Source organism: Danio rerio, chromosome 11, assembly GCF_049306965.1.
Source record: "Danio rerio strain Tuebingen ecotype United States chromosome 11, GRCz12tu, whole genome shotgun sequence".
Taxonomy (NCBI): Eukaryota; Metazoa; Chordata; class Actinopteri; order Cypriniformes; family Danionidae; genus Danio; species Danio rerio.
Window position 1 is genome coordinate 31713232 of NC_133186.1, and position 15265 is coordinate 31728496.

At 38.4% G+C, this 15265-nt stretch overlaps 1 protein-coding gene across 11 annotated transcripts in view; it reads right to left on the minus strand.

Annotated features, from left to right (window-relative positions):
- The window catches only part of chd5 (chromodomain helicase DNA binding protein 5), a 76164-nt gene that overhangs the window by 58719 nt on the left and 2180 nt on the right, over nt 1-15265 (minus strand). For 6 of the 11 annotated variants that reach the window (XM_073916840.1, XM_073916839.1, XM_073916835.1 and 3 more), the window contains exon 1: nt 3915-4646. In XM_073916840.1, the coding sequence (XP_073772941.1) occupies nt 3915-4223 (309 nt within the window). In that variant the 5' untranslated portion in view covers nt 4224-4646. Of the gene's footprint in view, nt 1-3914; nt 4647-15265 lie in introns of those variants that run through there. The other 5 variants (XM_073916841.1, XM_073916838.1, XM_021479856.3 and 2 more) reach the window with 1 other exon arrangement.

Here is a 15265-nt window from a genome sequence, read left to right on the forward strand (position 1 = left end):
TTGATGTTTTTTATTATCTCTTGACTGACATTATCTATTATTTATCAAAATTTATTGCAGAAAAGTTTATATTTAAGACTTTAAGAAACTCTACGCTAGCTTTTTCCTTTTACAGAAACTTGCAGTCCTATTAACTATTCTCTTTAATGAAAAGTAAGTAGCAGAAAATCAGCATGAACACTTTCCGGCATGGGAAAGAAAGCAATCCAGATTTTGAACAACCGAACTTTGAGGAAAATGATGAAAGAATCTTCATTTTTGGTTGAGCTGTACCTTTAAATACTGCATTTTCAGTGGGAGTGAACTGCATAATAGTGTCAGACAGCTTAGAGATCTTTTTTTCCAGTGAGATAATCTTTTCCCTAAAAACATCCTCATCTTCAACACACCCAGCCAAGAAAACTCCCATCTGTACTACAGAAATGACACTTATCATTGTTTACATCTGACAAAGCATCAATTCTCACTCTCCTACTACAATCCCCAGACTCTCCAGTCTATCAGGCTCTGGCGCAGGTGGCCGGCTTTGGCGAGCTGAGCTGTTAGACTTACGGACAGCAGAAGGGCAGGCGGTGGTTTTGACCCGCATTGATTTGAGCCCGTGTCTGACACGGCACTGCAGGGAGAGCATGACTGACGCCAAGCAGGGCTCTTAGCTGCTGAGGGGAGACCTCTCTGCCCTCTCCACGGCACATTTACCACTGCTGAGAGGGAGAGAGGATGAGAGAAGGAGTGATTTTGAGACAGGGAGAGAGCGAGGGAGGAGATAGAGAGGAATCCCTCTCATTATCTCAATGGTAACTACAGTCAGCTGGGGGGACTGAGACTGACTGACCTGTCAAACGTTTTATCTCTCGCCAAGGCACCGAGGGAGGACTGGCGGGGAAAAAAGGCTCATTGGAAAACAATCTGATAAAATACCCTGAGGTCAGGTGAGATGTTTCATACTGATCATGCAGCTCACGGGAGCAGAGTTTATGTCACGGCCTGAGAGACAATAGCACATCTGGCCCTTCTCGTTGCCCTGTATGTTAAGATGTGTTTTGACTGATCAGACCAGATTGATCAGTAGACTAAGGAGATAAGTGACTTTTTTGTCTTGTTTCTAGTACAAATATTTAAAAGGTCTTAGATCAGGAAGCCTTTTCGAGACAGGTAAAATATATTGTTTTGTTTTAAGAAATAATAATAACTGAGGTGAGTTTTTCCTTAAAACTAACAAAATTATCTGCCAAACATTACAAGTGAAATAAGACTATTTTACTTACTCCATTGGCAGATAATTTGCTTGCTTTAAGGAAAAGCCAACGCAATCTCAAGGCAATTCGTAGCTTTTTGATTTAGGGACTAACTCCTATGAATTTGTAGGATCTAATTCGTACAATTTAGTATGATTTGCTCATCACCCAAACGGTTGGGGTTAGGGGTGGGGTTGGGTGCCACGCCTCCTTTTAAAATCGTACAATTTTGTACTGAAATCATACGAATTCATACGAATTGGCCACTAAACTGACAATACGTAAAATACTTACGTTTCCTTTTGAGATCAGGCTGGAAAAGCTCACTTAATTTGGACTTTTTACTTCTGACAACAAAACAATTATTTTAATTTGTCTGCAAAATGCTTCATAATTTAAGAATTTTTATATATTTGGTTAAAAAATAAGACAAAAACTCTCAGAAAGAGAAGTATTTTTGCAATGTGTTCATACCTGATGTTTTAATTGATCACTTTTGTCCATTTTTGGCCACTTTCTTAATTCCTTTTAAAGTGTTAATTGGGGGGGTATATGTTTTTGGTTTTTAAAATTTGATCTATTATTGTGAAACAAGCTTGATCAAACTTAAAAAGAGACAGTAGCATTTATAATTTCTGCTCTAACTGCTTCAAAGCTACAGCATGGGTTTGTGATATGGATAGCATGGATAACTTGACCAAACTAGTGAAAGCTGGTTGTACTTTAGACTAATCTATTTTAAACTGAAAAACTCCACATGTTTGAATTCTGGTCACCCCAATATGTGGATGTTATAAAAAGCAGATTTAGCACAAAGCGGGTGATCGCACTAGAATTTTAAAATTTCCATGGATGCTGCAACATCCTTTATAGGATGTCAGACAGTTTAATAAAATCAAATATACCATAACAATCTTAAAAAATAATACAGAGCTATCTGCTTCACTTTTTGTATTGCAGCAGATTTAATGTGTGTGTTATTTTAATACAGCAAAGTTGTCACGCCATAACATAATACCAGAGTTTGGTGTAACGCGTTTCACAGTAATGCGTTACAGTATTCTAATTATATTTTTATGGACCGCAGTTATGTAATTACATTTTAAATTTGAGTAACTTGATTACAGTTACTAAAGTCAGTGTAACTGCATAACTAACGTAACAAATATAGACTTTAGAAGCAAAAAAAGTTCTTCTTTTAAGTCACGTTTTCTGCTGCAACGTCAGTTAATAAGCTTTTAAATTGCTGGAGAACGCAAGCTAAAATAGCTGCTGATGAGAGTGGCTGCTTCTTCAAGTGGTTATATAGACATTACTTTGATTTCATTGAGGTTTAAAACAAAAATATTACTATGAAATAGAGGTCTGCATTCAGAATAAATTTCCGAATAAAGCGCGGGAGCGGTCAGTAACTGGTGTAATTTTGGACAGGAGTGGGCGGCCTAACAGTATCGCTCCCGACTCCCGAGCGAGCAAGTGTATGTATGTGTGTGAATGAGAGAGTGTGATGCTGTGATGAGCTTGTTTGTTGCTGTCTATGTGTGTGTGTGTGTGTATGTGTGTGAATGAGAGAGAGCGTGATGCTGTCTGTGTGTTTGTCACTTGCTTGGTGCTGTGTGTCTATTTGTGTGTATGTTTAAGCAGACAGCTTGTTATAGGTTGTCTGGACTCTGTATGGCTGGGTGGTATTGAGCGGGATTCAAAATTTAGTCTCGCGTAGATCTCGACCATGAAATGCAGTCTGTCTCTAAAGAACCTTCGACTGATTTTAACTCAACCAGCAACTTGTTCAAGCACTTCAACAGAAACCATTCTATGACAACACTCTACTAAAGAGGACACCGGCGCCCAAAAGAAAACAGCAGCCCAACTCAGCCTAAACAAGCTAAATAGATTTTTTGTGCAGGATCAGGAGTGAGGGTATCTTCTGAATATAAAAAAAGAATAGCTGCTTCTGTGGCCGTTCACATATCTAGTCTTTTGCAATTCCAGGCTCACCAGCTGAAAACCGCGAGTCATGTGACAAAGACTGACCGAAGAGCTTCATGCTTTGTATTAAATATACACATTTCGGTAGACTAATTACCTCAGACAAACACAGAACACCCAAACACTGCAGTGCTTTTGTATACTATGGATGTCAATGGATACAGGCATCAAATTTTCTTCATGTTTTTTTTTTTGTGTTAACAAGGGAATGATGAGAGAATTTTAAGTTTTGGCGCGAACTCTTTGTCTTTATATACGCCAAGTCAATATGTCAAGCTGTTGTGATCAACCCATTGTAATGTTTTTTTCAGTGAATATTAAATTACTGAAAGAGCTGCAGTTCATTTTGTATTTTTTAGGTATATTTTATGTTTTAAAAGTAACAACAAAGTACAATAATTAGTAATCTGATTACTTTTTACATTAAGTAATTAGGAATTTAATCCGATTACAACTTTCCAGTAGTAGTCAATAATTTGTAATCTATTACTTTTTAAAGTAACATACCCAACACTTCATAGTACACACCTGCAAATTTGACACACACAATCTGTTTTTTTTTTCAACCTAATAATTCACAAATATATCACAATACAATCTAGACAATAAAACACATTCTGATTATTTGACAACTACCCTTATCTCATCCACACTTTCATCCACACCAAAATGTTTAAGACTCCTTACCTCCTTTTTCTTCTTTTTCTTAACTTTGGGCTCCTTTCCTTCCATTATCTTACTGGTTTTCTTCTTCTTATGTTGTTTAACATTATCCTCTTCAGAGAAGAATCTCTCTAGTGGTGACAGGGGGACACTTCTTTGAAGTTCACCTTCCTCATCATCTGAAAAAAACACAAGCAGTTTACAGCTATGAGTTCTTCGCAATGAATCTTGGTATGAATATAAGACAAAAGGCAAACAAATATAGTGTATAACTGATTTCAATTCAAATATTAACTGAATAAAACAAACAAATGTCAATAATTTGCTTTGCATTTCTGGTGTCCTTGTTTTTCTTGGTGAAAACAGTATTGCGAGTGAGGCGGGGCCAAGAGCCGTGAGGGCGTGTGAGGCAGGTGGCGTTAGTGAGATAATCAGAGACACCTGGACGTGTCACCTGCCTCGAGTCTCGCGGAGGATCCCTGGAAGCTATAAGGAGGAGAGACGCCAGTGCTGACATATTGTTTCACTTTTGCTTTCAGTCTACTTTCAGAGGTGCTGCCGTCCATTTGTTTCATTTGCTCATTAAAAATTATTAAAAAATGTTTATCGGTTCTTCACCTCCTTTTTCCCCTCCCCTTTTTCCCTTACAGTGGTACCGAAACCTAGGAAAAGGAGAGACACGTTGTCCAGTTGACTTCGCCGATGAGAGGGAGGGCCAGTGTTCGGGAGTTAACCCAAGTGGGGGAGAAACCTGTTCGTCTGCCCAGATTGCCAGACTGGTCTGAGGCTGGGGAGGAAAGGATCTGCCTGCTGCTGTCTCCCTCCACGGAGAGGAGCAGGGGACGTGGGGCTCATCACCAGAAGGGAAAGAGCTGAAGGGAGCCATTCCAGAGAGCCAGAGGGAGTCACCGCTGTCTGCCATGATGCTGAAGCCTGCGTCCATCCACCGAAGCGGGAGCAGAGCAGGAGACCAGAAATGCCACCAGCCAAGAGAACCGTCAACGGACACCAGAAGACGGACGGATGAATTGATTCCTCCACAGGGCTCCCAGCACATTGTCAGATCTCTGAGCTGGTTGAGGACCAAGTGGCAGCGTGTCTGTCTGTCTGTCTGTCTATCTATCTATCTATCTCTATTCTTATATCTCTATTCATCAATCTATCTATCTATCTATCTATCTATCTATCTATCTATCTATCTATCTATCTATCTATCTATCTATCTATCCACCTCTCTACCTATCCATCCATTCATTCATCTATTTATCCATCTCTACCTCTCTGTCCAACCATCCATCTTTCTATCTCTATTCATCAATCTATCTATCAATCTATCAATCTATCTATCTATCTATCTATCTATCTATCTATCTATCTATCTATCTATCTATCTATCTATCTATCTATCTATCTATCTATCTATCTATCTATCTATCTATCTATCTATCTATCTATCTATCTATCTTGCCAGGAGGCTTGGCTGTGAAGTGGAGACTCCTTCTCTCCATTAGAGGATTTTTGTTGACACGCTGAAAAGGGGGAGCGAAAGGATCGAGGTGAGGTCTCCGCCACCTGCTGAACTGTGAATCTCTCACCGTAAACAACAAACTACTGTCTGGCAGGCAGCACATATTCACAGTAACACTTCAATAATGCCATGCTGTCAAAAAGGCAATGCTTTAAAAAAAAAGACATCAGGGAGGCATCCTGTGCAACCGGAGATGTACGGTACGACTCCTGCCGTCTGTCTATCGTAAGCTCAGACGGCGGTCCATGAAATATGCAGTGCGTGTGGTGGAGTCAATCAGCTAAAGCCCTGTCCCGCAGCCCACCACGCCCCGTGGGAGCCGCCGGAGATGGGGCTTTCCCAGCCTCTTGGATGCTATCCTCGAAATCCACTTAACCTTCATTTAGCTGCCACTGTTTGAGGACTTGAGCTCCGGTGAGAGCAGTTCCTGCACGGTTCAAGCCCGGTGAGCAGCACTATAGGGCATTTAGGGTATTTACTCGCATAAAACACAGAGCTCGCCGTCTTTCTGTCAGCCCTGGAGGTTTTTCCTTATTTCAATCTTCTGCTGCACATAAACAGAGCAGTTGCCTGTGAGATGACGGATATTTAGGGCAGTGCGTCTGCAGTACATCTCACAGGGTGGCTCTTTCATGTCGGCAGAATATGTCTGCTGCCTGCCAGGCGCATCAAGCTCACATCTCGTCTTCATTCATGTCTCACTTACAGTCATGGTGATGCAACACAGCGCTCTTGAAGTCAGGATATCTGGCAAAAGGTTTTGCATTGTCATCTGGCTTTTAAACGATTAGGATTATGTTGTTTTTAGGCGTAAAAATAGCACTGTGAAAATCAATATATCAGTAGCAGTAATATGAAATGGACAGTATATATATTTGGTGAGGGGTGACGCGGTAATGCAGTGGGTAGCACTGTTGTCTCACAGTAGGAAGGTCGCTGGTTCGAGCCTCGGCTGGGTCAGTTGGCATTTCTGTGTGGAGTTTGCTTGTTCTCCCCATATTCACGTGGGTTTCCCCCGGCTGCTCTGGTTTCCCCCACAGTCCAAAGACACATGGTACAGGTGAATTGGTGAATCGTTAATTTTGTGCGTAGTGTATGAGTGTGAATGAATGTTTCCCAGCGATGGGTTGCAGCTGGAAGGGCATCCGCTGCATAAAACATATGGATAAGTTGGTGGTTCATTCCGCTGTGGCGACCCCAGATTAATAAAGGGACTAAGCCGAAAAGGAAATGAATGAATGAATATTTGGTCAAGTAAAGTTTTTAAATCGAATTTTGGGAGGAGCACACGCATATAGTAAACACAATAAATTCGCTATCAGCAATCACACTAATCATCCAATCAGAATCAAAGAGAACTCCCATAAATAACCAAGCTCATCCTAACCTCAGTCATCTCATCGACTTTGCATCCCTCCTCCACCCCAACTCCACATCTTTAACCAGATCCATACTAAGCACAGGGAGGGGAGCTTTCTGGTATCGGGCTAGACGCTGAGCTCGTATTCCTCTCCGTCTCTCTTGATGAAGATAATGGCCCAAGCTCAGACATCTTTCCAGCGTTTTTTATCTGTTTTCTATGTGTGGGTGTTAACTTGTGAAACCAATATGAATATCAATATTGCAATACCTAGGGCATATATTTTGGTAACGCTTTATAATAAAATCTCATTTTAAGCTTTAATTACAATCTGCAATACAATTGCCACATAATTTATTCTTTGTTTATTCATTCATTTATTTTCTTTTTGGCGTAGTCCCTTTATTAATCAGGAGTCGCCACAGCGGATGCCCTTCCCGCCGTAACCCATTACTGGGAAATATTCTTCGTTTATGGTATTTATTAAAATAAAATTGCTTCTTTATTAGTACATGCCTGCTCTGTGTAATTTTGGTGTAATCTATAGAATTTCTATAAAAATAGTCTTATTTGCAGGTAAATCTCAAAGTGAATATCAGTATACCAATATACACAAGTGCACAAATTTTTGTAACGCTTTACAGTAAGATCTCTTTTTTTATGCATTAACTAACATAAAGAATTAATTTCTTACACTATTATTCTTTAAGCAAATAAAGACTGCAAAGACTGCCACGGTGGAATGAACCATTAACTATTTTGCATTATGTTTTACATAGTGGATGCCCTTCCAGTCACAACCAAGTGGGCCCTGACCCAGCTGGGACTTAAACCAGCGGCCTTCTTGCTGTGAGGTGGCAGTGCTACTATTGAGCCACCCTATCCTAGATAATGTGAGAGAATAAAAATGCAGCAGTTAGTAATTTGTTTCTTTGGCCAATTAAAATTTCATGTTTATAAATAAACAAAAATGCAGAAATCAATATATCAATTTACACTCACCAGCCACTTTATTAGGTACACCTGTCCAACTGCTCGTTAACTTAAGTTTCTAATCAGCCAATCACATGGCAGCAACTTAATGCATTTAGGCATGTAGACATGGTCAAGACCATCTACTGCAGATCAAACCGAACATCAGAATGGGGAAGAAAGGGGATTTAAGTGACTGAACATGGTATGGTTGTTGGTGCCAGACGGGCTGGTTTGAGTATTTCAGAAACTGCTGATCTACCTGGATTTCCAACCACAACGATCACTAGGGTTTACAAAGAATGGCCAAAAAAAGAGAAAATATCCAGTGAGTGCCAGTTATGTTGGTGCAAATGCCTTGTTGATCATTTCTGCTGTGACATTCAGATGGTAGGGTCAGGATTTGGGGTCAGTTGGGGAATTAGGGACCATGTCCACATTGTACCCATCTACTGATGGCTACTTCCAGCAGGATAGTGTGCCATGCCATAAAACGTGAATCATCTCAGACTGGTTCTTGAACATAACAATGAGTTCACTGTACTCAAATGGACTCAACAGTCACCAGGGGCCTCATGTATCAACGCTGCGTATGCACAAAAACTTTGCGTACGCCAGGTTTCACGCTCAGAATCGCTCACGTTTGGCTTTACTAACAATGAAATGAACGTGGGAACGTGTCAAAACATGTTGACATGAGTTTTACGAGCTGCTCCACCCAGACTGTTAAGGGTAATACAACATTTTACACCTATAAACCACACTATTTCTTTTTTTAATCCACTCAGTGCGATGTTTAGACTTAACTGTTACCACATCAGCTAAACTCTCCCACTCTATTTTTTTTTCTTTTGTTGTTAATTCCGGAGGACAAACTTGCAAATAACACCGTTTTTCTCTGGTCTACCTCCGAAAGCAGCACCTCCAATTCACATTCTGTTCAAAGTTTCTCTTTTTGCTTGCTTTTGCCATTGCTTTTTCGTTTGGTTTTGCCCAATTAGAGTCATTAGCATATTCATATGGGGGAGGAGGCAGGGAGGGGTTTTGCGCTCATGCATGTTGCGCTCAGTTTCACGTTCATTCGGATGTACAAAAGAATATGCGTGGGATTCGGCGTACGCAGTGTTTCATACATCTGAATTTTTTTCTGCGTACGCGCATTTACAGCTTTGTGCGTACGCAATGTTTTAATATGATTTCCACGCAAGTCTCCGTACATGAGGCCCCAGATCTCAATTCAATAGAGCACCTTTGAGATGTGGTGGAACGGGTGAATCATATCAAATCTGCAGCAACTGTGTGATGCTACCATGTCAACATGGACCAAAACCTCTAAGGATTATTCCAGTATTGTTGAATCTAGGATTCACCTTGTTGAAAAGGATTAGGCAGTTCTGAAGGCAAAAGGAGGTCCAACCACGTACTAGTAAGGTGTACCTAATAAAGTGGCCGGTGGGTGTACAATAAGATATTGTTATTTTAAATTAGATAATGCATTTTCTAAAATTAACAAGAACTACATTTGATACAGTACTTACTAGTTAATGAACAATTGTTGTTATATTAGTAAATGTTAAAAATTAACATTAGCTAAGATTAATAAACACTCTATTATTCTCTTGAATGCGATTAAGAAATAAAACCATATTGTAAAGTGCTACCATTTTTCAATGTTGAGGCAATTTATTCAACTCCAATTTAGTATGCAAAGAAAACTATGAATAATAAATAATCTGTAGCCTGATTTTCCCCAAAATGTGGCTCTATTTTTGCTTCACAGAATATGCAGTCACGTACTGTGCCATGTTCTCGAGTAAACAGAGCATTGGCCAGGAACCGCCAGGTGTTTAAAAGCTGTACCACTGCCATTCGCTACTGGTAACAGGCCTGAAAATGTCACAACTGTAGCCACACATTTCTGTGTCAGCTACGCATGGACATTGGGGTAACTTTGACCTTGCAACAAGGGCTGGGTCAGTGGCGCACTCCATTAGAGATGGGATTCACGGCCGGGCTCGCTGTTAAGAAGAGGAGCGTTTACAGGAAAACACATTAGCTGTCTGACAGACGGCGTATGTTAATAGTGGCCCCACCGTTAATGTGATGAGACAGCATGCTTGGAACACCCCCTCATCAAGACCTTCAAGTTTTATAACCCGTATCTCTACTTTCTGAAGACTACATTCTGAAGAGTCCAAGGATGACTTGCAAAGCCACGCAGAGAGGTGGTGATTGCAAAAATTACAAGTACACAAGCAAAGCGGTCTAAAATTACTGTCCCAATAACCTATAAAGCAAGAACAAAGCACTGTAATTGAGTTTAGATGCTATAGTTATTCCGCTCCTGCATGCATACTGTACGCTCTAGTAATTTGCTGGTAAAAATTCAGGAGATGTTCTAATTGAACACACTATGTGGAGGACTGATGCGGAGACTGGTGACATATGTGTGTGATGCAACAATGATTTACATGCACACACACAAACTCTAGCAAAGAGGAAGGGGTGTCAGCTTTCACAGTGCAGCTTCCAAAAATAACCCCCCACCAATCAGAGCGATGAGCCGAGGGAAGCTCATGATAATCTTTCAATTTCGACGATAAGACTATGTAAAAGAAAACCAGACTGGGAGTGGAGGAAATAAAGAAGAGGGCAGAAAAACGCTGGAAATGACTGTGGATCAGTTTCAGTCTAATTCATCCCACTGACGATCAACACAAACAGAAGAAAAAAAATGTACAATGGACAAGTGAAATGACATTGACAAGAACAAGAACAAGTGAAGATATATAAAATGTTTCTCATCGTGAATGTGTTTGTCTTTATTTTTAAAGACAGTTCACCCAAAATAATTTATATTTTTGCCATCATTTAATCACCCCAATACCATTCCAGATCTATTATGACTCTTCTGCAGAACACAAAAGCTTTGTAAATTAATGTTTTTGTCCTTATAGTGTAAGTCAATGGATCCTAAATAAAAGTGAACCACACTGATGTTCATTGAATTGATTAAAAAATATAATAATAATAATAATAATAATAAATAATCTAAATAAATAAACTCATTTTTCAAAATATCTTCTTTTGTGATATTTCATATATGGAACAACATGAGACGTCATTAAATGAATTGAATCTGTGGGTGAACCTTGTTTGAATAATGAGATTGTAAATTTTGGAAATCACTCTTTTTGTTTGCAGCTGCACAGTCCTTTGTTCATAATGTGGCACACAAGGAATGTGTACTCGAGTTGCAACAATTTAAAACTGACTGATTAAAATGTGCATATATTAGAGAGCCAATGCACATCCATTAGGCAGTGAAATGATGATAAAAAAATTGCCTTTTCAAATATTTGTCTTTCGTTAATATATTTATAAATCCTCTGTTTTGCCTTTATATCTGTGTATGGGTCATTCACTGCTTACCACTTTATTGCTCTTGGCTGGAGGCAGCAGTCATGTGTTCTGCAGTGTTTGGATCATGCAGTGAACAGTATCACTTCAATGAAGTAATATACAAACCACATTATCAACATACTGCTTTTACAACACTTAGAATTAGTTCTCTGAAGATGACTGGAAATTAAAATATGGCGGTTTACGATGAAATAATGCAAAACTAAAAAATTTTTTTAAATGGTTGAATTTTTAAGGTTTATTTTTTATAGATTAGATTAGATTAGATTAGATTAGATTAGATTAGATTAGATTAGATTCAACTTTATAGTCGTTACACATGTACAATGCAACGAAATGCAGTACAGGTTAGTTGGTTTAGTCCAAAATGAAAATGTCATCAATTAATCTTCATCTTGTTTTAAAGCCGTAAGACTTTCAAGTACTTTCAGAACACAAATGAAAATATATTAAAATCTAGATCTAAGGCCCGATTTCACAAACAGGACTCAACCCAGTAGACTTAACTATAGTAAACTTTTATGAAAATGACTTAAAAAAAAACAGATTACTGGTGTGCATCTTGAAACAAATCATTAACACTGACATATTTTAAGATTTCTCTCTGAAAGTTAATTTCATTTAAGACAAATCAAACATGCAATTTAGTCTAGGACTAGCCTTAAAGGTCCCGTGAAATTAAAATACATTTTTTAAGGTTTTAGTATAAGTAATTTTAAGGATATCTTTAAGCTAGTGCACTCCAAAACAGTGAAAATTCACATTTTTCACTTCTGCCTAAATTTCACCTCACCTCAAATCATGACCAATCAAATGCTCTTTAGTACCCTTCAAGACGCTTCTCATTTGCATTTTATTAGATGCGCTTGAGCTTAGCCACTCTCACTGAAAGCGCTGTGATTGGACTGGATGGCTATTTTTTTAAAAGGGGAGGAGCTATTCTATTTCCAACTCTCGCTTTGTGTTTTAGTGGAGATGGCGTCAAACATCAAATAAAAATGCCAGCCTGATCTCACGAGGAAACTTAATTATTTTACATTTTATCAGTTTAGTGGCTAATTTGTATCAACTTGTACGAGTTCACAAGTTTAAAAGGATTCATGGCACTCAGCCCTGCTCGTAAACCAAACCATCACTAGCTACGTTTCCATCCAAAAATGAGAATTAACTTTATGAGCAAAACTGAAATACCGCATTAAAGATGTGCGAATGAAGCAGCGTTTCCCACCAACAAGCCAAAAACAAAATCGTCACTTCTTGAATAACTGGTACCAAATATCAACAATAAAAACGGAATTTGCTGCAGTAGGTGAAGCTGCATGAATCTTTTACTTATTTAATAAATGACTTGCGCCACAGAAGACGATGTCGACACGCAATAAACGCGTGGTGACGTTTGAAGGCGTGAGAGGCGGTGCACAGACGCTCTTGACAGTTCTGGAATTAATGGTATAATAACACATACTGAAATGGTTAAGGCAACATTTCAGATGTTTTTCAATGTACTCAGTGGTTTGTCAGTTCACACACATTTTTACAATCACATGACTTTTTTAATGCGGATACTGAAATTTGTTCAGTAAAAGTGTTTCCATCGTAGTTTATGTGCATCTTTTCTTATCGAATAAAAAGTTTATCTTACTAATATATTTTTATGCGCATTTAGAATTTATTCGCATCTTGGTGTTTCCATCAGCCAATTTGTTTTATGCGTATATCCAAAAAGTGCATTAAATCAGGTGGATAGAAACATAGCTACTGAGGGATGAGCAAATCGTACTAAATGGTACAAATTAGATTTAGTGAATTCAACTGAATTAGCCACTAAATCAAAAAGTTACGAACTGCCATGAGATTGTGTTGAAAATGCATGTTTCAATGCACTACACGGGACCTTTAAAGCCATGTCTGTGAATTCAGGCGAAAGTGTTTTCTGTCTCTTTTGTTCACCCAAAACTCAGATGCAACAAATAGTTTATAAACCAACAGTATTAAAAAAATTTATTCAAATAAATTTAGTGATTTAATTGCGAAGGTTAAGTCTTCTGAGGGGTCACCTTTACAAGAAAAAGATTTAATTTTAGCATTTTATCCACATTTCAACATTAATTGCAAATGTAAACAGAAGCTAACCCTACCTGCATGATGCCCGAGAACAAAACCCTAGCAGAAGCTCAAATGTGATGTGACATAGAAGTATATTTTTTGCTGCTCTCAATCTTTATATGTGAATAAAAACTAAATTACATCAATTTATCACAGAATGGATTAAAACACTCAATTCCTTAAGTCTTATATGAATATTTTTATCAGATAAGACAGATTTGGGTGAACAAACTATCAATGGAGGGACATAAATCTCTCAGATTTGATTAAACATATTCATTTGTGAACAAATTCCTTATAGCTTTGGATTGAAGCAACATGAGGTTGAACAAAACGAATTTTCCATTTTTGGGGTGACTTTATTAATCTCAACTGAGAATTCATCAAGCGCCTCATTATAATTTCCATACAGAAATGACTCGATGTCTTCAGGCCTGCCCACAGACCCAGCGAAAGCAATCATAGTGAATGGAACTAAACAGCATTACCCAAAATCTGGGCTAGTCTGCACTGCATAGATTTCTCATTTTTAGCACATGCGGGGGCTTACTGTCTACACCGAAAGAGCACGCTGGCTCATAAATTATTTCTCAATTATTAATTCCTCTGCATATCGCACATTATTTCGATCCGTATGCAGCCCTCAGCAGCGTTCATCTCAGGCATGTTGGCACCTCGTAAAAAAAAATAATGAAGGGAAGGTAAATACGCGATTGGGGTGCAAATGAGATACTCGTGTTCAGAACGCTCACGTGATTAATTCGCCACTAATTCAGAGGCAGCCTACTGTAGACGAGGCTGTGAAAAACTATAAATGTATTGATTTTATTGAACTGAGAGCCATGAATGTATAAAAGGCAAGGAGGCAGAGTGGAGTCTTAAATACACAGCTTCTCCATTACACCACTGAAAAACAGGCTCTCAAAACCTATGGCTTATGAGAGCTATCTATCGTAACAAACAAAAAAAACACAAGACTGATGATGATGCACACCGTCCATGAACACAGCACGCATGAGCAGAGTGAAATCGTAAGATAGGGTTAAACAAAGATGGTATCCAGCAATGATTAACCCAACGGAGTTAAAAAAAAAACATGCAGTGGGAAGCATATTAACTTGGTTTAAAAAAAAAAAAAAAGAGTAAATAAATATCCTTCGCTTAGTGCCTGATTTATCACTAGTTGCCACAGCAGAATGAACCACCAATTATACTGGGAAATGTTTTAGGCAGCTGCATAGTTCCAACCACAAACCAGAACTGGGAAACACCACTACACTTTCAAATTCACACACAGACTGCGGCCAATTTTGTTCATCCAATTCACTTACAGCGCATGTCTTTGGACTGTGGGGAAAAGCACCCAGAGGAAACCCACGCAAACATGCAAACAGAAATGCCAGCTGGACCAGTCGGTACTCGAACCAGCTACCTTTTTGCTGTGCGGTAACAGTGCTGAGCCACTGTGCCATCCACTTTCAATAGTTTTCTGTAAAGTAGCTATATTCAATGAACTGTGGACAATAGCTCAAGGTTTTTAATCTATGAAAGGTGACAGATCCCAATGTTTGGTCACCCATGTGTGGGGAAACCCCATTCTTAAATGTAAAAGGCACCTGTATTGTTATTATATATTAAAATTAATAGTATTTTTTTATGTATAGTTAATAATAGTACATTAAAACTGATATTTCGAAAATAATTTGGAAACCATTTAGATACAATATTACATTTTTCAACTCTCTATTGTATTTATTACTGTATATTTACACATCTATTTTACCCTAACTGAATTATTATTCTTGATGCAATGTGTTTGTATTTGTTTTGAATTATTAATTTGAATCTTGTTTTATCTTTGATGTATTATTTTATAATAAAAACAGTTTGTTTCCTTATATTGTGTGCATCTTTCTATTTTTCCTTCATTTTGATCCTATTTTACATATTATTAACTAAATTACTTGTTTTTAATCAATTTGTACA